Source organism: Triturus cristatus, chromosome 2_1 (genome assembly GCF_964204655.1).
Source record: "Triturus cristatus chromosome 2_1, aTriCri1.1, whole genome shotgun sequence".
NCBI lineage: Eukaryota > Metazoa > Chordata > Amphibia > Caudata > Salamandridae > Triturus > Triturus cristatus.
The window spans coordinates 122,526,898-122,549,134 of NC_140581.1; the positions used below are offsets into that span (position 1 = coordinate 122,526,898).

The following is a 22,237-nucleotide window of genomic DNA, read 5'->3' on the forward strand; positions in this document are numbered from 1 at the left end:
GACTCCCATCTTTTGTTGGTTGGCAGGGACGGGTTCTATTGCCTGTTTTTGTAGGAGGGAGATTACCTCCTGTTTTAGGAGTATTAAATGTTCTTGTGACATTGGGCGCTGCCTGGGTGGAATGTTTGGGGGGTAGATATTAGTTCTAGGCAGTAGCCTGATCGTATTATTTGTGTCACTCATTTGTCTGAGGTGATGGTAGCCCCGACGGGAAGGAAATGTTGGAGTCTGCGCCCCGACCGGAGTGGAATGGTCTGGGGGGGAAAGGGGGGGGGGGGGGGGGGGAGTCATTGGGTAGGCGTTGTGGCAGAGCGGGCGTTGTTTGTTTTGCCTCTGCCTTTATTATTGTTACCCCTATAGCCGTCTCTTTGATAACCCCTCGTGAAGGTGGACTGAGTGGGGCATTTGTACGAAGTGGACGCGGTGTCTGAGGAGTAGCCTCTAGATGTACTCCAAAAGGAAGAGCGGCGAAAGGAACGTCTAGGAGGGTGTGACTGTAAGGCTCCCATGGACTTCGCCGTATCCTTCATTTTTTCTAGGGCCTCATCCACCTTTGGGCCAAATAGATGTTCCTGGTAAAAGAGATTGTTAAGGATGGAGGCTTGTACCTCCGGTTTAAACCCGGATATTCTTAGCCAAGCATGGCGACGGAGGAGGACGCTGGTATTGATGGCCCTGGAAGCTGTGTCTGCTGCATCTAAGGCACAGCGTATAGAGGTGTTAGTGATAGTCTTACCCTCTTGAATTAGTATGTTGGCCCTAGCTTTATATTTTTCAGGGAGGTGGTGCATTATGCTTTCTAACTCATAATGTGCCCTGTCATATCTGGCCAATAGCGCTTGAGTATTGGCTATACGCCACATATTGGCTGCTTGTGACGCAGTGCGTTTTCCTGATGCGTCCAGTAGCTTTGACTCTTTGTCAGGTGGTGGTGCTTCGCCTGACGCCTGGGAATTTGCCCTTTTGCGTGCAGTGGACACCACTAGTGAATCTAGTGGCGCTGGCCCTCTGATGTAGGAGGGATCTGTGGGGGCAGCTTTGTATTTCTTTTCTATGCGCGGGTTAATGACCCTGGCCCTAACTGGGTCCTTAAAAACTTCTGGCGCATGCTTTACCACCCCTTTAAGCATAGGTAATATGGAGGTGTGGTGTCGAATGTGTCTAGGAGGAAATCTTCCTCCACGGGGTCAGTATGCAAGTCTACCCCGTGATAGTGTGCCGCCCTTTGAAGTAGATGGTGGAACCCCAATGAGTCTTCTGGTGGAGATGGCCTGGAGGGGTAAAGTTCATCTTGTGGGACGTTGGGATATTGTAGTCGTCCCATGGGTCTGGGGATCCTGTAGGAGTGGGGTCCCCTGTGAGTAGGTCCTGGGGGACATCTCCTATGTCATCATATGGGTCCCCGTGATCATCATCGTGTGGAGAAGGGGTGGGAGAACGATGAGGTTGGGGTGGAGAAGGCAGAGGGGGTGGAGGTGGAGATGGTGGAGGAGGTGAAGAGGTGGAGAAGGTATTCTGAACGGAGAGGTAGCAGAGTCCTTCCTCTTTGGAGGAGGAGGTGGAGCAGGCTTCTCCAAATGTCTCTTTTTGGAAGAAAGTGTCAAATGTCCAGTTTTTGGATCCTTGGTGAGTGTATTCTGCAAGGGATCCGGTGTAAATAAGTCCGGTGAGGCTGGTCTGTCCGTCGGCGCCGAAGGCGTCGGGCCATTGACTTTTTAGGCTTTTCAATGCCGGTTCATTGTTTGGAACCTGGTTTGTGAACCTCTGGATGCTTGGTCGGCGCCGATATGGATTTCGGCCTCGAAAGGTGCCGGTGGCCTTGTGTGCTTCGGTCGGCACCGAAGGTGGTGTCGATGCCGAAGAGGGTTTCGACTCAGAGTGCTTCGGTGCGGAGCTCGGTGTCGATATGGGGGTCGGCTTCTTTTTCAGAGCCGAAGCATGTTTATCGGCACCGGGGATAGGCTGGCTTGAGCCCGAGCCGCCGGAAGGCATGGAGGCAAAGGTGTGACCGGAGCCTTTTTCGGTGCCGGCAGGGGTGTGTGTTGGGGGGGGGGGGGGAGGAGCAGTGTCCTTGGTCTTGCTTAGGCCTGGAGGCGAAGGTGTGACCGGAGCCTTTTTCGGTGCCGGCAGGGGTGTGGGGGTGGGGGGATCAGTACTCACGACCCTCTGCGCCGGGGTGATGTCCTCCACATCTGAGTCGTCGGCTGCAGAAGCGCTGACGAGGCCTTCTTCGGTGTACCGCTCTGGAGCGTGGATGCCTTCTCCGAAGATGTCGTCCGGAATAGTCGTCGAGGAGTGAGCCATAGTTCTTCTGGCTCTTCGGTCCTGAATAGTCTTTTTGGACCGGAAGGATTTACACGCCGGACAGTCTCGAGCCTCGTGTTCAGGGGAGAGGCAGAGATTGCATACCTCGTGGAGATCGGTGTGGGGGAACTTGGACCCACATTGAGGGCACTTTTTAAATGGAGTCCTTTCTATTAGCCAGGACCGAAGCTTGGAGAGGCCCGACGGCCGCCGTCGACGACTGGAACTGAAGGTCCGTGCCGATGAGTGGGGAAGATCGCGATCGAAACAATACCACGGTTTGGGGTGAGGATTGCGCGTCGACCGTCGAACTGGAAGCTGTTCGGAACCGGAGCGCGAAGATCACATCCGAGCCCGATGGCGGAAAAAAACAATCTGAGGATGGAGCCGAAGCCCATGCGCAATACGATCCAAAGGAGGAGTCACCGACCTCGTGATTTCCAAAGACTTTCCAAGAGGAAAAACAAACTGCAAACAACCGGGCCCAACACCAGATGGCGATCTATGCACAAGTGTGTAATCTGCAGCTCATATGCCTCGAATATATACCTTTTGTTTTGCACCGGCACAGAATCTCCTTATTGATCAGCAATACAGACCGGCAGGGGTTTGCACCCAATCATATTAAATAGAGCCTAGTTAAATGCCAAAAGAGGCTCTGAAGGAGAAGATTCAGGACCTAGAATCTCTATAGAATTTGACTGAGTCTCCTTAGTGGGGAGCAGCAGCTTCTAGCACTTCTGCTGCCATGCTAGCCACAACTGTGAAATAAACTCTTTCTTCAGTTGGCGGTCTTGAAGGGGAACCAGGGACAGATTCAGGAAGATAGATAGACCACTGTATTTCTGCAAATCAAAAAATAATCCAGTATCAATATTATAAGCTGGTAGCTGGAGAAACAGCTTAAGGTTTGGTTTCAGATCTAAAGAATAAGGCAAAGTATACAATGGGTTTGTTGAATGTCAATTGTGAGACATCTCCAGAGATTGGGAGTGTCTGGATATCTATGAATCCCAATTTTGCTATGCTTTTTTTTTTTTTTTTTTTAACTCGTTTTTCTTCTTCGACTTACCTATCAAGGCGATCTGGACAGGGACCGATCTCCCTTGAAGTGCTCAACTAAAGTAAGGTTTCTCACTCCCTGATGGCTTTGGGATGCATCAAGAAACACCTGTTATGTTTGATGTAGAGGCACCACAGAAAGACATTATGAGGATGTGAAATAGACGTGCTTCTGGCACACGCAACAATCTTTAAGCCAGTTGTCTTCGGGGGCGACATACATGCACACTTGTCAAAATACAGTTTAAAAAGAGGGCTCTGGTAAAGCAAGGTAGGAATGGAAACCCAGATCCTTTGTCAAAGGGACAAGAAAAAAGGTGCGAACATCAGTATGCAGGGGTGATGCTTCCATGCATCCTGTTGGGATAGAGTTGCAACAAAGGATAATTGTACCATCTACCTGTTTTCCGGATCTAGTCGGGCACCTGGAAAGATTGACAGAGTGAGAAATCTGCAGAATTTAATATCCATCAGAATGAATATTACATAGCCCCATGTGCTCTTTACCAATCCAACACAGAGGATTATTGCAGGTCCTAAATCTCAAAACTGCTGCAAATAGGAGCTACGTTCCAATGCACATTTGCCTCAGTAAATAGTGCAAATATGCTAAGCACAGCACCCTATAAAACAATTTACAAAGAGGCAACAAGGTTGACATTTTAGAATTTATTAGTACCTCTTTAAGCAGAATCAAAATAATTAGCAAGTTATTTAAAGTTTTATCAAGACTGCTTATATTTTATGCTTTCCATCTTTAACAATGTACAACATTATACACTTTGTACTATTAAAACAAACCCTCAAAAACGGTTTTCTAGCACAAGAAGTAACTGGATATATAAAGTAATCTAGTACAGTGTGAATAAAAATAAATTGCAATGAGTTTGTAGTCTTTGTTTCAGGAAAGTGCTTGAAAGGAAAGCCCTTTGTTTCCAGAGGGCTGTTTAACTTAGAGACCAACTGGTCAAGAAAAAGTCATCTGTTCAAACTAAAACACCTGATGAGCAACAGGAGTTCAAAGGACATGCTCTCGGGCCGTGTTTCTTTGAGGTTGCAGAAAATTAAGATACAGGTTTGATCCATAGGCGCCATCCTAGCAAACGCAGGAACAAGCTGGTCCAGCAGACTCTGCACTGTGAAATTCATGGGAGAGAAACCAAATAGGACAATTCCAGACAATGTTTTATGAATGTCAAAATAAAACAATCTATGCAAGAAAAGGTAATGTTACTTCTTTCAATGTGAGGAAGTTAGGCCATAGCAAGTATATGCCAGATAAAGTGATCTTAAAGAACTTAATCCCAAGCGAAAAAGCTCGCTCTCCCCATTTCAGCAGGATTCCACAACAGTGAGCATGTTGTCAGGCTACACACATCTCATGTAAATGGCCATGCAATCTTATTCCGATGTCTGAAAAAGGACACTTTCTCGTTTTCTTCATTGGGTACAGCACACTGTAAGTAACTTCCACAGACCGGCATGGGCTCTGTTCAATTCTCTAAAAAGGGCAAATTAAAATAGCAAACAGTTTCTCCGACATATCCCTTCCTAAAAGGCAACAGACTCTCGGAAAATAAATATAAGTTAGCAGTTTACAAAGGCTGGATTCATCCCCATGAAATATGCTCTGATTCCTCAAGACTCTCAGCTTCCACCAGCACGGGTCATTAGTTCCTCCAAAGCCTTTTCCTGGTCATTGTTATGTATTAATAAGACTTCTTTAATGTCTTTCTGTTCAAAGCCCATTTCTTTAAATGTACTTAGGAGCTGAAGGAACACCATTGTCTAAAGGAAAAAGAGAAACAAAAGGTTTACAAGTCAGTCCAATATTTAAAAGGATGCAAAATAAAGGCTTGGAAGAATCTATACTAGAAAATGGCCACAAGATGAAAAACAGACAGTAAGGACATAATTTAACTCCTGTAATGCAGGGGACAACCACTTGATGTCAAGAGTTAGAAATCTCTCTGCAGTGCAGAGGACGTCAACAGGTTGTACACTGGTGTAGGTGTAAAGGAACCTCCAGTGCTTGCATGGGAGTCTTTCCCCATCACTTTGCCAAGCGCATTCGTACAACACAACAAGAGAGTCATTCAATATCACAGAGGCAGATTTTGCAGTCGGCAATTAAAGAGGCAGGAGAGTAGATATTACGGTCCTTGGTGCCCGTCTCAGCCTGTCCTGGGTTTTCTAACTTTCTTTACATACAAAAGTGAAGTTCTGTGCAACTGACTTACGGGGAGCATCCCAAAGCCATTAGTGAGTGAGAAGCCTTACTCTCGCTGAGCAGTTCAAGGGGATCTGGACCCATTGATTCTCAGCAACTTCCATCTTATTTTCCACTTTGCATTCATAGAGAAAATCAAAGAAGTCAGTCACCACCCGGCTAAAGGTGCATATCAGAAAGAATAATAATCTCCAGGACGAACAACGAGGCTTCAGACCACGCTGCATCTCTAAGACAGGCCAAGTAGTCAACAACTCCCTCCTCCAACAGGATCAGGCAACATCTTGAAATTGTCCACATCCTACATCACCATCCAGAATTAGCTAGAGCAAATAGGTCCCACAAGATTACTGTCAATGCCAATCTTTGGCACAGTTCCCTAGGGCTCCATTCTCTCTCATGTTCAACCTCTACATGGACTCCTTGAGATCTATTCTAGCAGAAGCAAAGCCATCAATACACAGATCATATCCATCTGTACCTAAAAGCACCCTCACCGAAGGAATTACATAAACTCAAATCGTGCCTTAAACCGATCCAATATTTTAAGTCAACTAACTTCCAGAAGGAAAACCTCCTCAAAGACTGAATTCCTCTAGTTTCTCTAAAGCACCTTAAATTCAAACCTGTCTCTCCACCCTAAACCTACCAGACTCCAACCCTCGAGCTAACAGACCATGAAGAATCTCTGGGATTGATGCTTAACACAGACCTCTCATTTAAGTAACACATCGCCAGGAAGACCAAGGCAGCTTGGTTTAAACTCCGGTGAAACCATTTTCCTTCGGAAGACAACTTCAGAACAATTGTATAAGCCTTAGTCCGCTCCACCCTGAAAAGAGGCAATGTCCTGTTCAGTGGTCTCCCCAAAACCACCCCCGGACCGCCCTTGTTTAAAGACAGACACTGGCTTCGCTTGCTGGGATTATCTTGAAGACTAACTGCAATACTTACGAAACCTCAATAACAAATGTCCAGCTTTCTTGGCAAAGAAAGTAGAGGTGTTTCAGGGACAATGCCAGATCAGGAGCCTAGCTATCGACAGACTATAGACCGGCTCTAGAATAGCATCCCTATCAAAATTAGATCAGCTCTAACTATCCCACAAGTCAGAGAAACGCTCAAAACACCTTTTTAATGAGCAGTACCCCTGACCTGACTATCCTTGATCTTCCCTCCATTATTGGGAATTCCTGGAGGCCACGGTCCCTGTTCAACACTTGCTTTCGAGATAGGTTTGCCATCTAAAAAAACCAGCACATACATACAAAATAGATTTTCTTCAGAGACCGGATGGTTTGTGCTGCATAGGACTAATTGTTTGTAGTTTTTTTTAATGATAAATAATGTGCCTTAACGGGTTTGTTCTCACTACATAAAAGATGGTGAGACAAGAGGCCAAATGTTTATGGTTCAACGAAGTTAGTCACTGTGGAAGACACCTCTTCCTTCCTGCCTCTGGTCTTTCAGTGCTATTCCCTTGCTCCACTGTACCACTCTTATCTGGAACCAGGTCCTATACCTTTTTGCTCTGTGTGACTGGACGGTGCTTTATTGAGGTAGCAAATTAATCTAAAGTACTATGGAGTGTATTAGTGGTGCAAACGGACAGCTTTCATAGGCGGGATTAATAGCTATGAACAAACTGTTACTTTTTTTATTGCAGACTGTTAAGAGAGTTTTGCAATAAAAATTACTGAAACTTAAAGCTTGCCGTCACAGAAATCGCTCACCTTTCCAGATTTGTGACTCATCTACGTGAGGAGAAAGTGACACGATTCACTTTTGGAACAGAAGGCCTGTATGAAAAAGTGTCAGTAGTATTGTCACTGTGATTAGTAAAGAACAATTCCTCATGAGTGTATAGTAAAATACTTGTAGCAGCTAAATACTATGGTTAAAACTGAAGGAGATTGTCCTTACATGGCTCATCATCTCAAAGCTTATTTTACTCAGACATTTTTATGATATTTTTAAAGTTCTTGCTTCAGATTTACAAATATCCCATGATACTGTGAGCCGTTTGCAGTAAAGCTTTTTTTGATACAACTGAAAATGAAAAATAATCCGCTCAATCTAACCTTTTCTTCTGAACACTGGTGCATTTCCAAAGCCTCTTCGACAAGCAATGGATCATATCCCTTCTCACAGAGCTGTCCATGTACAAACAGGTAATCCAGTACCTAAAGGAGGAAAGGAAAAAGTGCATGAATCTCAAAGGATTTGGTTCCCCTGATAAAACATGCCCTGACCTTGTTTACACTGTTTTACCTTTCATATTCAGAAGGCATTGCAACCACAGCAGCACACCAGACCAACAACAGACATGGTGCACAGGGGTTAAACAAAGGCAAACTCATTACCTGAAAGGGACAGAGTACTAGATGATGCAGGTATATTAGACATTTGTTAAGCACTAACAGAAGGTGTGCTCCAAAAAACGAAAACGTAAAGGAAATAGATCCCTTCGTACCACCTTATGACACAGATACAGGGAGGGAGAGAAAAATGGTTCTTATGCACTATATTCCAAAGCTCTGATAGCCGAAGATAAAAATCATTCATTCTAATCACGGTGAGAATTAAATATTTCTCGGGCAGGACAAATAGAAGAAAATGAAGGAAAGCCTTTGAATCAAGAGCTGTGAACAGACAGAAAAAAAGACTTCAAATAACGAGCAAGGAGGGGACACAAAGCCCTCTATTAGTCTATATTGGATACAACAGGTCTGACTGAGAAGAGATAGCTGGATGAAACCAGTGAAGAAATTCAAAAGTACAGGGCTGCCTGCCCTATTCATCACAATATTCTCTGTTTCAAACATGGAGAAACTGAAAAGAAAAAGAAAAAAAGTCTTCCAATGTGCACTTCTCCCCAATCTTAAGCTTTAAATTTCTTGATAATGTGTTGCCCCAGTTATAATTTCTATGTTTTAACCTCAATTTCCTTTGAGCTCAAATTCCATTTGCTAATATGCAGCTTACAGTTTCTCATTAAATGCTTTGTGGCAAATGTTTTGACACAATCTACAGCAATTTTGTTTGTGCAACAATAGGGGGTTTGTTTCCAAGTGCCCCAATGCCGTGCTTGCACTTAATAGAGGCCTAGCCCCTTTCTTTAGAGGCGCGTATAAAGAAAGGGGCGCGGCCACCATCAAAATGAAAGCGCTGTTTGGGGTGCTTTTACCAAAAAAGCATTTGTTTTTCAAACAAATGAGTTTTGGGTAAAAACGCCCATACCGTGCTTTCACTTTAATGGCAGCCGTGCCTCTTTCTTTAGACAGGGCTCGTCTAGAGAAAGGGGCGTGGCCTTTATTGAAGTGCAAGCGCAGAAACGGACGCTAGGAAACAAAAAATATTTGCAATTCAATAGGTCGAGCATTTGCGAGAATTTAAGCTATTGACATTTACAATGCCAATAGCTCAAAGTCTCGTAAATGCGACACCTATTGCATTGCAAATGCTTGTTATAACATTCTGTGCTGTCAGACTAACAATGTCTGGAACTTTTTATCTGTATTTACACTCACAGGCAGCACGGGTTCATGCATCAACCCCTTTTCATGCAGGCCATCTAGCTACCTACCTTCTTCTCAAGCTCCTTTTTTGTTAAATATATTTGAATTGCATTTTTCTAATAAGCAAACTTAGATGCCACCCAAGAAAATGTCAAGTACAGGTATATACAAGTTAAATTCAGCGTCCATATTAACAAGAGCATCAGAAACAAGAACAAGCTCACCAGTGCCTTAAATATATAAAGATGGAAAGTGCTACTAACCCTGTAACCATCTACTTCTGGCACGCAGTGCTATAAATTCACATACCCAACACAATCCTGCCATCTAGTGTTGGACTTGGACGTTTGCAAGGCTTTTTGATTCAAAAAAGATTTTAGAGTCACAAGATACAGTGCGACTCCTCTATACGTGCATTGTACATGGGTACTGACTCCATGTTAGATTGTTGTCCGCAGAGCAGGTGTGAGGCTGTATAAAGCGTGAGCAAAAAACACATGGTGCATTAGCACGATGTATAGTGAAGGCAGTTATAGTAAAAAGAACTGCAGCATTGCGGGCGCTCATGGGAGGAGGGTGGGTGAAAGTGAATCGGAAAGAATACAAGCTACTAACATGCTTTAAGATATATAACATTTTCTGTTCAGAGCATGTATGCTATAGATCCACATACTTAGCATAGACTATATAGCAGTAAAAGCTGTGGTGGCTAGCGCCTGGATGATGCAGCTGTGTGGAATAATGTTCATAATACTGCTTGGCCAAATAAAGCTAGTTTCCAAGCCAATATAGCCACACAAGAATGTTTGGTCAACGTTTGTAGGGTATGAACATGTGGCTGCTTTCCAAATACTAGGTAAGGAAATAGTGGCCCATAAAGGGAGAGAGAAGTACTCTTTAGTCCCGGTGTATTAAGTCTGAATACAATTGACAAGCCACCTGGCTGTGCAAGGTTTAGAAATGACATGCCACCTGTGAGGTTTAGCAAACAAGATTACGCTGGTCAGACTTGCGGAATGGCTTGGTCCCTTTTCTGTAGTACATGAGGGACCTTTTGTCATCTTTATTGCAGAATGCTTATTCTGCTGCAGATTCTGGCTGCAGGAAAAACACTGGTAGTTCTATGGTTTGACTGAGATGGAAAAGTGACATTGTCTTAGGAAGGAATTTGTGGTTGGTCTTTAGACCTACTCATGTGGCCTTGTATAAGGGGTTCTTGTTTAGTAATGGCAACTGGAAAGGCTACTTTCCAGGAAAGGAACTGGAGAGGGCATAGGTGCAAAGGCTCAAATGGTAGGCACTGAAGTCTGGTAAGGACTATGTAGAAGTTCCAGGCAGATGGTGGAGGACCAGTTTAATCTCTTCATAAATGCTTGGACCACTGGTATCCTGAACAAAGACATATTGCTGTCTGTTTTGCATGTAGGCTGCAACTGCCTTTAGATGGAGGAGATGGATATGTAGGCTAACCCTACCTCGTACAAGTGGACACAATAGATCACAATCCCTTGTACTGTAGAATTTAAAAGGTCTGATTTACTGGAAATGCAGAAAAGGGCAAACCTCCACACGTAAGTGCATAAGACGTTCAAAGGGCCTCATTACAAAAGAACATCCATTCCTGAAACAGGCAGAGCTACCCAAATTCTAGGACTTCAGGTGCCAAATCACAAGAATGAGCTGTGCTGAGTCCAGGTGCCTGATTTGACTGTGGCTCTGTGTCCCTCTCTGGTCTAAGAGGAAGCCTCTTGTGGAACCTGACTTAGAATTCCGGAAGAGTGGCACATCCGAGCTGCTCACTCACGTTGGAGCAACTAAATGAGAGTGACTGATGTCTGCTTGAGCTTCCTCATCACAAATGGTAGTAGAGGGAGGGGTGGAAACGTGTAAGCAAATGTCACTCACCAGTTCATCCATAGTGCATTGCCCATAGACTTTGGCTGTGGGTATCTGGCTGCAAAGTGTGGGCATTTGTGAGTTTCTCCAGAGGCAAAATGTGAAAGATTTGGTGGTGGAGTTCCCACCCATGGATTTGTTGAAGCATCCTTCTGAGTAGGTCTGCAAATTTCTGGCTACCACCTGTAGTTGCTCCACAAGCAGGTGAATACTGTGGCAGATCGCCCAATGCCATATGCTCTACGCAGTAAGACCTGAGGCGAACAAGAGCTTCCCTGCTTCAGTATGTAATACACTGCCTTTATATCTGTTTTGATTAGGACTTTTTTCCCTCAATTTACTTGGAGAAAGGCTTTGAGGGTCAGTTGTATAGCCAAGAGTTCCAAGAAGTTGCTGTGGCAACCTTTGGTATTGAGAGGGCCACTCTCCTTGGATAGCCTGGTGAGGTAAGTGGGCACAGCAATCTAGGAGAGAGGTATCCATGGTAATAGTCACATGTGGAACTGGGTATGTGAAGGACAGGCCTTGCACCATGTTCGTGGTTGACCAACACTGCACTACACAGATCGGAGCAACTTTGCCTTAATTTCTACAATAGATCATCCTATTGAGCATGGGCATGTGACCACTAGGCTGCAAGACACTCCTACCAAAGGCCAAGTGTAGCCTTACAATTGGGACTATTGTGATGCAAGATGGCATCATTCCCATTAGACTCACGATTGTACCCACTGGTTGGAGACACTCTGGCTGAAAAAGAGGCAGAAGCTGAAAGGCAAATCATAATTTCAAAACAAATTCAAATACAGCTTAGTGAACAGAACAAGCAATTAAGCATTTCCAAACAGAACTCGAACAGGTAGACTATAAAGATTTTGCTGTCAAGTAATGATCATAAGATCATAACACAAATCTTGCGACAACATACAAAACTGGCTCAATGTGAAAAGCCCAAAAACAAGATCTGTCATTGTGGTGCATTCACAGGAAGATATCATGTGGCTCTTAAACCGGATAGTCGATCAACCTGTAAAGGTTTTTTACAACAACCTACACAGCTTAAAGCTGCTTTGGGAGTTAGCTTACTCAAAAGATGCCAGTGGTCTTCATAATGCAGTACTATAAAAGTTCTAATTTAACTATTCACTCTAATTGGAAACAGATAAAGGGGAGAAGGAGAGTAAATTCCACAACTGGAAAGGAGGACTGTGAGCCTAGGAAGAGCAGAGGCCTGATGGAAGGCAAGTATGGTTTCATCTGACAAATATTAACTAATAAAATACATTGTTTTATCTTTTAGTAGAAGCCCACGTTTCCCATACTCAGGGTCCAAAAAATGTCAAGTGTAACACATAAGTGAATGAATGAATGGATGAATGAAATGGAATTTGTAAAGCACGTTGGCTACCCAGAGGCCTCCCAGCGCTGCGGACAGAGAACAAACGAACAAGTTACTTACCTTCGGTAACGCTTTTTCTGGTGGATACAGTATCTGCCTGTGGATTCCTCACTTTGTGAATATCCCCTGCGCCAGCAACATTCGGAAACTTTTGTAGCAGTCCACGCCGATGGGGTCGAAGACGACGTCACAGAGACACCGCTCCGCTCGCGACTCCGCTGACGTCACCAGCTCCATAAGAAGACCTCGTCGGCGTGATGACGTCAGTTCCGCCCCTTTTTTCCGTGCCATCAAGGCACACGGACGGACTGACAGCAATATATATATACACAGTATACACCGTACACAATATGCAGATCAACACACAGTGTGGAGAATAAATAACAAAGCACAAGAAATAACAATGCCTTTGACAGTAATGAACACATTTGAAACACCATCAATAGAAATACAGGCATAGAATTACAGGTATAGAAGGATGGACAACGGGGAGGCGGGCGGGTCAGTGAGGAATCCACAGGCAGATACTGTATCCACCAGAAAAAGCGTTACCGAAGGTAAGTAACTTGTTCTTCTGATGGATACATCTGCCAGTGGATTCCTCACCTTGTGAATAGATTCCACAGCAGTCCCCACTCCCGGAGGAGGGTGTCCACCCTTCTATACCAGAAAGTCCTGCAGGACGGATCGCGCAAAATGTCCGTCCCTCCTCACCTCGGTGTCTAAGCAATAATGTTTTGCGAAGGTGTGGAGGGAGGCCCAAGTTGCCTCCCTACAAAGGTCCTCCACAGGAACACCCCTAGACAAAGCAGACGTGGAAGACTTTGCTCTAGTGGAATGAGCTCTCAAACCCTCCGGAGGTTCCTTACCAGCCAGGGAGTAGCAAATCTTGATGCACAAGACAATCCACCTGGAAAGGGTGCGCTTGTGCACCGCTCGACCTTTCCTGCAGCCAGCAAAGCCCACGTAGAGCTGGTCATCAACTCTGATGTCCTTTGTCCTGTCCAGGTAAAAGCTCACCGCCCTCTTAGGGTCCAAGCGGTGAAGTCTCTCCTCCTCCTTGTAAGGGTGAGGGGGAGGATAGAAAGAAGGAAGGGTAATGGATTGCCCCAGATGGAAAGGAGTTACCACCTTAGGCAAAAACGCAGCCCTGGTCCTAAGTACCATTCGTTCAGCATGCACAGTCAAGAATGGGGGTTTTGAACTTAGAGCTTGAAGCTCACTTACCCTCCTTGCCGAGGTGATTGCAATGAGGAATACCGTCTTAAAGGACAACAGCCTCAAGGGACACTTGTGTAAGGGCTCGAAGGGAGAACCCATAAGAGAAGTTAATACAAGGTTTAAGTCCCATTGAGGCATAATAAAAGGAGACGGAGGAAACTTGTTTGTAAGGCCCTTTATAAAACGAAGAACAATAGGTGACTTGAACAGCGACGGCTGATCCGGCAAACAAAGGAAAGCCGATAGAGCCGATAAATATCCCTTCACAGTAGCCACAGCAAAGCCTTGCTTAGCAAAAGACAGGGCAAACTGTAGAATGTTAGACAAACGAGCCTTCAAGGGATCAATGGACCTCTCTCCGCACCAAAGCACAAATTTAGACCACCTATAGGAGTATATAGATTTAGTGGAGTGTCGCCTGACCGATAAAATAACATCCACCACATCTGGTGGGAGAGAGAAAGAATTCAGGTTGCCCCGTTCAATCTCCAGGCATGAAGGTGTAAGCTCTGGAGGTGTAGAACCTGCCCCTCCGACTGCGAGAGGAGGTCTGCCCTCAGCGGGAGACGGCGCGGAGGGCACGAGGAGAGGTGGAGAAGATCTGTGTACCACACCCTTCTTGGCCAATCCGGGGCGACCAATATAACTTGGGCCCGGTCTTGGCAAATCTTCCTCAGAACCAGAGGAATCAAGGGTATGGGACGAAATGCGTAAAGGAGTCGTGAACCCCCAACTCAACTGAAACGCGTCCCCCAACGCTCCCTGCATCGGATACTGGAGACTGCAGAAAGACGGGCAGTGAGCATTCTCTTGAGTGGCGAATAGGTCCACCCGAGGAGTTCCCCACGTCCGAAAGACACGATGAACCACCTCCGGATGAAGCCTCCACTCGTGGTCGGCGGTGAACTGCCGACTGAGATGGTCTGCACGAACGTTCAGAACCCCGGCCAGATGATTTGCCATTAGACAAATCTGATGGACCTGAGCCCAGGACCAGAGACGCAGGGCCTCTCTGCAGAGACAAAGAGACCCCACCCCTCCCTGTTTGTTTATATACCACATCGCGGTCGTGTTGTCCGTCAGGACTTGAACAGACGGACCGCGAAGGGAAGGGAGGAAGGCCTTGAGTGCCCAGCGTATCGCCCGTAACTCCAGAAGGTTGATATGAAGCAACCTTTCCTCCGGAGACCAAAGACCCTTTTTTCCAGATCCCCCAGATGTGCACCCCACCCTAAAGTGGATGCATCCGTTATCACTGTGGCCACCAATGGAGGTAGATGGAAGGGCTTCCCTTGGGACAGATTGCCCTCCACGCTCCACCAAGATAGATCCGCTGCAGCTTCTCTGGAGATCCTCACAGACTCCCTGAGATCCCCTTTGTGCTGATACCACTGCTTGCGGAGGCACCACTGGAGCGCCCTCATGTGCCAGCGTGCATGGTTGACCAACAGGATGCAGGAAGCGAACAGACCGAGCAGGCGAAGGACCTTCAGAACTGGAACGACCGCTCCGCTGTAAAATAAAGGAATCCTTTCCTGTATGTCGAGAATCCTTTGAGGAGGAGGGAATGCTCGACACACAGTAGTGTCCAGTACCACACCTATGAACAGGTTGCGCTGAGAGGGCACCAGGTGAGATTTGGGTACGTTTATCGAAAAACCCAATTTGTACAACAGCCGAGTTGTATCCTGCAGATGACGCAGCACCTTCTCTGGCGACTCCGCTTTTATCAGCCAGTCGTCCAAATAAGGGAAAACTGAAATCCCCATCCTTCTGAGATGGGCTGCCACCACTGCCATCACCTTCGTGAAGACTCGAGGTGCTGAAGTAAGACCAAACGGTAGGACCGCAAACTGATAATGTTGCGACCCTACTGTGAAACGGAGATACTTTCTGTGCGACTTCAGGATGGGGATGTGAAAATACGCATCCTGCAAGTCGAGCGACACCATCCAGTCCTCCTGATTCAGCGCCTATAGAACCTGCGCAAGGGTGAGCATCTTGAACTTCTCCTGTTTCAGGTAAAAGTTCAGAATTCTGAGGTCCAATGTCAGACGTAACCTGCCGTCCTTTTTCGGAATCAGGAAATACCGGGAGTAGCATCCCTGACCCCTTTTCCAGCTCTGGAACCACCTCTATCACACCTTTCTGAAACAACTTCAGGACTTCCTCCTGCAGGAGAAGAAGGTGGTCCTCCGAGCAAGCCCCTTGGCAAGGAGGGTAATTTGGAGGGAATTCCCGAAAGGGAAGGGCGTACCCATTTTCTACAAGATCCAGAACCCAGAGATCTGTAGTTACAGATTCCCTATCTTGTAGAAAATGGGTAAGCCGGCCCCCCACAGGACCAGCATGATCCGGAATGTCGAATCTAGGGCTGCTTTGCAGTGGTGGGAGGGGCAGAGGAGGAGGAGAGCTGACGGCCACGTGAGCGACCCCTAACTCTTCCTCTGTATCCCTTGGACAAAGAGCTTTGCTGCTGCTGGGTCGGTCTATAGGAGCGAAAAGTCGCCTTTCCAAAGCCCCTATATCTTTTAAAAGAACCTCTCGGCTGGGATTGAAGGCCCAACGATCTAGCCGTAGCCTTACTCTCCTTGAAGCGTTCGAGAGCAGCATCCGCCTTCTTCCCGAACAAGCCAGACGCATCAAAAGGCAAGTCTAATAAAGTCGACTGCACATCCGAGGAGAATTCAGAGGACTTTAGCCATGCACCCCTCCTGGTGGCAACAGAAGACCCCCATGACTCTGGCAGCTGAGTCTGCCGTGTCCAGTCCAGTCTGAATGACTTGGCGAGCAGCCGCCTGGGCATCAGTCAGAACTTCATTGAAGCCGGCCCTATCCTCCTCCGACAGCTTTGGTGCAATCTTCTTTGCCAAATCCATTAGCGCATGGATATAGCGCCCCAATAAACACATCGCATTTGTGGACTTGAGAGCCATGCTGGCTGATGAAAAGACCTTTTTGGCCGATTGGTCCACCTTTTTGGCCTCTCTGTCTCCTGGAACCTGAGGAAAGGCCCCCTTTGACCTTCCCGAACAAGCCGCCTGGACCACCAAGCTCTCAGGCGAAGGGTGCGAAGTTAGAAATTCAGGATCCCCTGGAGCCACTCTATATCTCCTTGCGACTGCCCTGGAGACCGCAGGAGCTGAAAAAGGCTTGCGCCATACCTCCAGCACAGGTTCCATAATAGCCTCATTAAAGGGTAACAAAGGCTCCGAGACCGCTGTAGGTGAATGCAGCACCTCAGTAAGTATATTAGACCTGAACTACGTGGACGGTAACTGTAGGTCCAACAACTCTGCAGCCTTTCTGATGACCGCATGATACGGCGCTGCATCTTTAGAAGGCTCATCTGATGGTGGAGTGATTTCCCCACTCTGGAGACAAATCCAGTCCACTTGCCTCCTTCAGTTCTTCAAACACCTCATCAGATTCGACTAACTCTCCCTCTTCAGCCTCTTCCAACAGAAAGCGTCTCTCATCCACCACTCTCTGTACTTCCCTTCTGGAACGAATCCGCACCAGCGGCGTCGGCGGCGCCGTGTTCGAATCCGAAGGCGCCGGCAGCGGCGTCAAACGCGGATTCGCTGGAGCAGCCGGCGTCGAACGATGTCAGCGCCGGTGAAGAGGGAAGCGGCGTCGATGTTCTCGGCGCCGGTAGCTGCCAAGACGGCGTCGTCGGAAAGAATGGCATTAACGGAGCTTGAGGGTAGACCTGCGGCACTCCCAAATTGAAAGCCATCGGACCCATCGGACCCACAGGTGCACCAGAGGTATACATGGCCCTTGAAAACACCCCGTACATCGCATTTAGATAATGCGAGGGGTCCTGACCTGGACCAGGGAATGCAGGATACTGGTCAGGCAGCACCGGACTCGGGCCTGGCGGCGCCGACGGTGTTACAAGCAGCGTCACAGTCTCACCCGGAGCCTGAAGATCCTCATCCGGGGCCGGAGAATCAGCTGGAGCCGGAGATGGAACCGGCGTCGGGGATGATACCGGCACCGGAGATTCAGCCGGAGCCGGCGAAGTCACCGGAGAAGAAGGAGCTGGAGGTGAAGTCGGGACCGGAGAAGGATACTGACTCTCTCCGACGCCGAACCTTTGTCGGAGTGATGATGTGAAGAATGCCTCCTTTTTCTTATGCTTCTTACTTTTCGAAGCATGCCCCGAAGTCAACTTGGACGCCGACCTCGACCTGGATCCAGACCTCCTCCTTCCTCTTTTTTCCTTCTTCATCCGAGCGATGAAGAGCTTCGCTTCTCTTTCCTTGAGAGCCTTCGAGTTAATCTTGCGGCAGCTGGAACAACCACCCACATCGTGGTCGGATGAAAGACACCAAACACAGTCCTCGTGTGGGTCGGTAATAGACATGTGCTTGCCACATTCTCGACAGGGCTTGAAACCAGACATCCTTGTCGACATCTTCGAAGTAAGACAGAAAATTTTCAGAAAATACACAAAGTAATAGGTAAAGCTACTGGTAACGATTCCCGAAATCCGTTGGCGTCGTCGGCGCGGAAAAAAGGGAACTGACGTCATCACGCCGACGAGGTCTTCTTATGGAGCCGGTGACGTCAGCGGAGTCGCGAGCGGAGCCGTGTCTCTGTGACGTCGTCTTCGACCCCATCGGCGTGGACTGCTACAAAAGTTTCCGAATGTTGCTGGCGCAGGGGATATTCACAAGGTGAGGAATCCACTGGCAGATGTATCCATCAGAAAGAGAGCACAAGGAAGAGCTAGAACAACCAGGTTTTTAAAAGCTTGCGGAACGAAAAAAAGTTAGATTCATTCCGCAAAAAGAGAAGGAGAGCATTCCAATCAATAGCACCATTATATGCAAAGGACCGGCCCCCACATCTAGACCTTTTTATTCTAGGTTGGCCAACAAGGAATAACAAGTAATTGTAGTTGCCCGAAAGCAACATATCTCTCAAAGTGATTCAGACTTTAGTTCACTTACCAATGCTAAATCCTATTTAAACATATAGCCATGAGCCACTCAACCCCGGACGCAACAACAACTGCCAGCTTTCGATGAAGAGCAACACCCAAAGCCCAATCTCCTGTGGACACTGCCACTGCACCTTCACCCATCTCCAGACCCAGGCAGCTACTCCCAACATGCTCGATGCCACAGCACACAAGCCACTGAGCTGCATCCTGCTCAACGTATGCTCCCTGCACAGACACGCCGTAGAAATCTGGGACCTCCTCAACACTCACAATCCTGACATCCCGTTCCTCACAGAGACCTGGACCAACACCAGCTCCGCACCAGACATCCCCAGAGGATACAAGATCCTGAGGAAAGACCACCTCAACCGTCCAGGAGGAAGCCTCACCATCATTCAAAAGAGCTCCCTCCGACTCACAACCACCAACTCGGACGCCTTACCCGCCATGGAACATATCCACTTCCAGATTCAGCTCAATCCCAAAACGACGCACCGTGGAACACTCGGAGACAGACCTCCTGCACCCTGCACCCCCTTCACCAACGTCATTGCAGACCCCATCGCATGCCCTTGCCTCGACAGACTACATGCTTCCGGAGACCTGAACTTCCATCTGGACAATCACAGCAATCCCAACATCAACACCCTATTGGAGAACCTCACCAACATAGGATCGAAGCAACTGGTCTCCACCCCCACTCACACAGTAGGACATACACTCAACCCCATCTTCGCCAGAGAAAACATTCGCTTCAGCCACGGAACTGCTCTGGACAGACCATAACTGCATCCACTTCTTCACGAAACTCACCGCTCACAATCGCACTCTCCGTTCCCACGCAGAAGTGAGAACACAGTCCCCGAAGAACACCTCACCTCCGCCCTCACCTGCACTCCCCTTCTCCCCCACTACGACAGATGCCAAAACAACAGCAAGCAACCTCCACCAATGGATCGGCAACACCCTCGCCCCCCCCCCCCCTCCAGAATACCACAAGATGACAGAGCAAGAAAGCCAACTGGTACACCACCGATCTCCGGGAATCCAAGCGCTCATGCCGACGACTGGAGAAGAAGTGGAGAAACAGCAAAAACCCGGAAGCACACTCAGACTACAAAGCAGCCATCCAAGACAAAATCCTCTCCAGCGCACACAACTCCAAGGAACTCTTCGCCATCATACAGGAATTCACCAAACCCAACAGCAAAACAACTGACATCCCTCCCTCCCAAGACCTCTGTAACAAACTCAGCTCCTTCTTTCACCTCAAGATCAAGACTTTCTACGAAAACTTCGACAGCCAAGACCATGGTACTGCCTCAACCCCCCACCGACGCCATCCAACAGACCCTTCTCACCTGGAGCCCTTTCACCACAGAAGACACCTTAAAGACAATGAAGAGCATTCACTCCGGAGCACCTACGGACTTCTGCCGACCGCACATCTTTCACAGGGCTGCCACTGCCATCACACCCAAGCTATGCCTATCAACTGCTTCCTCAAGACCGCCACATTCCCCACGACGACTGGAAACACTACGAAGTCACCCCCCTTCCTAAAGAAGCCCTCCGCAGACACAAAGGACCTCAAGAACTTCAGGCCCATCTCTCTGCTCCCCTTCACCGCCAAAGTCATCAAAAAGGCGGTCAAAACCTAGTTAGCACACTTCACAGAAACCAACAGCATCCTAGACACCTCTTAATCCGGATTCCGCAGCATCCACAGCACCAAGACCGCCCTCATTGCCACCACCAAGGACATCCACGCACTCCTCAACCAAGGCAACATGGCAACCCTCATCCTCCTGGACCAGCAGCCATCGACACAGTCTCCCACCACACACTAGCCACCAAGCCCCATGACGCCAGCATCCTAGGAATAGCATTAAACTGGATACGATCTTTCCTCTCTGAACCAACAGAGATCAGATGCGGCATACCTCAAGGATCCTCCCACAGCCCCTTCAACGTCTACATGGGTTCCCTCGCTACCATCGTCAGAAACCACGGACTCAACATAGTCTCCTACGCCAATGACACCCAGCTCATCCTCTCCGTCACCAAGGAACCAGACATCACCAGGCGCAATTTTCAAGAAGGGATAAAAGCCATTGTGGGATAAAAAAACTTTTCGAAGCCTATAAACTTGCAAAGATATTCAAGTCAAGAGGTGATATGAGATTTTCTTAGTTTTAGGCTATAATGAACCTTCGATTCAGATTGATATTTAGGTTTTCTAAATTGGGGTTGTTTATAAATACAAGATCTAGGAGCGCCATATTTTCCCTGACCTGGGCATACAATCGTATGTATGCTAAGGAAAAATACAAGCAGATGCAACTTGTATTAAGGGTGATTACGCTTTCTCCAGTCTCTGAGCTTTTCTATGGCGCAATTGTTTCTGCTCTCCTATTGGCATCAACTTGGTGACATTTTCTTTTTTAAGAACATAACTTTTTAACTGGAATTCATTTCGATTATAATTCAATTATTGGTGGTGGCCTTCCTTTCATCACTGGGAGTATTAACTCTTCCTTTACTTGTACGGTCTGATTTTGTGAACATTAGTAATTTTGAATTTTGTGGGATTGCAGCCCTGAAGAAGTCTACTGTGCACGATATTGCACGACGAAACACGTGTTGGCTGATTTGTTTTTGTAAATTACACATCTAAGATCAAGCTTTGTTTTGAAAATACCAGCTGGCTGCATTGGAGACGTGATGCATATGAATAAATAACTGAATCTGGACTTGGACCAAGAGAGTTTTTTTGATATTTGGACAATATATTTGATTGACTGTGTGCTTAGGGGGATTTTCTAATTAGTCCATATATCTCATCAGAGGAGATTACTAAGGTTGAAGCACTCATCACCAGCAGACTGGACTACGGAAACACGCTCCATGCTGGAGTCAACCAAAAAACTCCTCTGGAAACTACAGACCGACCAGAACAACACAGCCAGACTCATCGACATCCCACGACATGACCACATCACCCAACACCTACGCGACCTCCACTGGTTCCCCGTCAAAAGAAGAATAGCCTTCAAACGGCTCACACACGTGTACAAAGCCCTCCACAACAAAGGAACCAGAGACCTCAAAGACCAAATCTCCTTCCAGGACCCAAAAAGAAACCTCCGCTCAGCCGACCTCACCTTAGCCACCGTCCCTCATTTATACAGGACCAGAGCAGGTAGAAAATACTTCTCCTACCTTGCAGCCAAGACCTTGAACGAACTCCCCCTTCACCTCAGACGAAGCCTAACACTGTATCAAACATTGCACCAATTCAGAAAGGACCTCAAGTCCTGACCCTTCGGATTACCCAAATGGAGCTGCTCACACCCCCCTCCTTCAGCTCCTAGAGACCCTCACGGGTGAGTAGTGCACTCTACAAAATCCTGATCGGTTGTTTGAATCTTTGCACATGGAAAGTCTCAAACACGTTTAATTTTCAAAATTATTCTTGACAAAATTTCACAGCATTGAGTTGCAACAGCTAGATTTCAGATGTATTCTGCCACTTGAGAAGAATGGTTGTTAAGATGGTTTGTGCACAGTCATTTTTATGTGTTTTGTGTTGACATTTTTGTATACTGAAATAAGTTTGACTAGTTTAATATTTACTCCAATAAATTCATGAA

The 22,237-nt window shown here is 47.1% G+C and overlaps 1 protein-coding gene across 3 annotated transcripts in view; it reads right to left on the minus strand.

The window, feature by feature from the left end:
- Window positions 1–4,020: 4,020 nt before the first annotated feature.
- UBAP1 (ubiquitin associated protein 1) overlaps window positions 4,021–22,237 on the minus strand; it is a 209,586-nt gene continuing 191,369 nt past the window's right edge. For 2 of the 3 annotated variants that reach the window (XM_085628734.1, XM_085628743.1), the window contains exons 6-7: window positions 7,678–7,779; window positions 4,021–5,154 (exon numbers count right to left, since the gene is read on the minus strand). In XM_085628734.1, the coding sequence (XP_085484860.1) occupies window positions 5,014–5,154; window positions 7,678–7,779 (243 nt within the window). In that variant the 3' untranslated portion in view covers window positions 4,021–5,013. Of the gene's footprint in view, window positions 5,155–7,329; window positions 7,396–7,677; window positions 7,780–22,237 lie in introns of all 3 variants that reach the window. The other variant, XM_085628752.1, reaches the window with a different exon arrangement.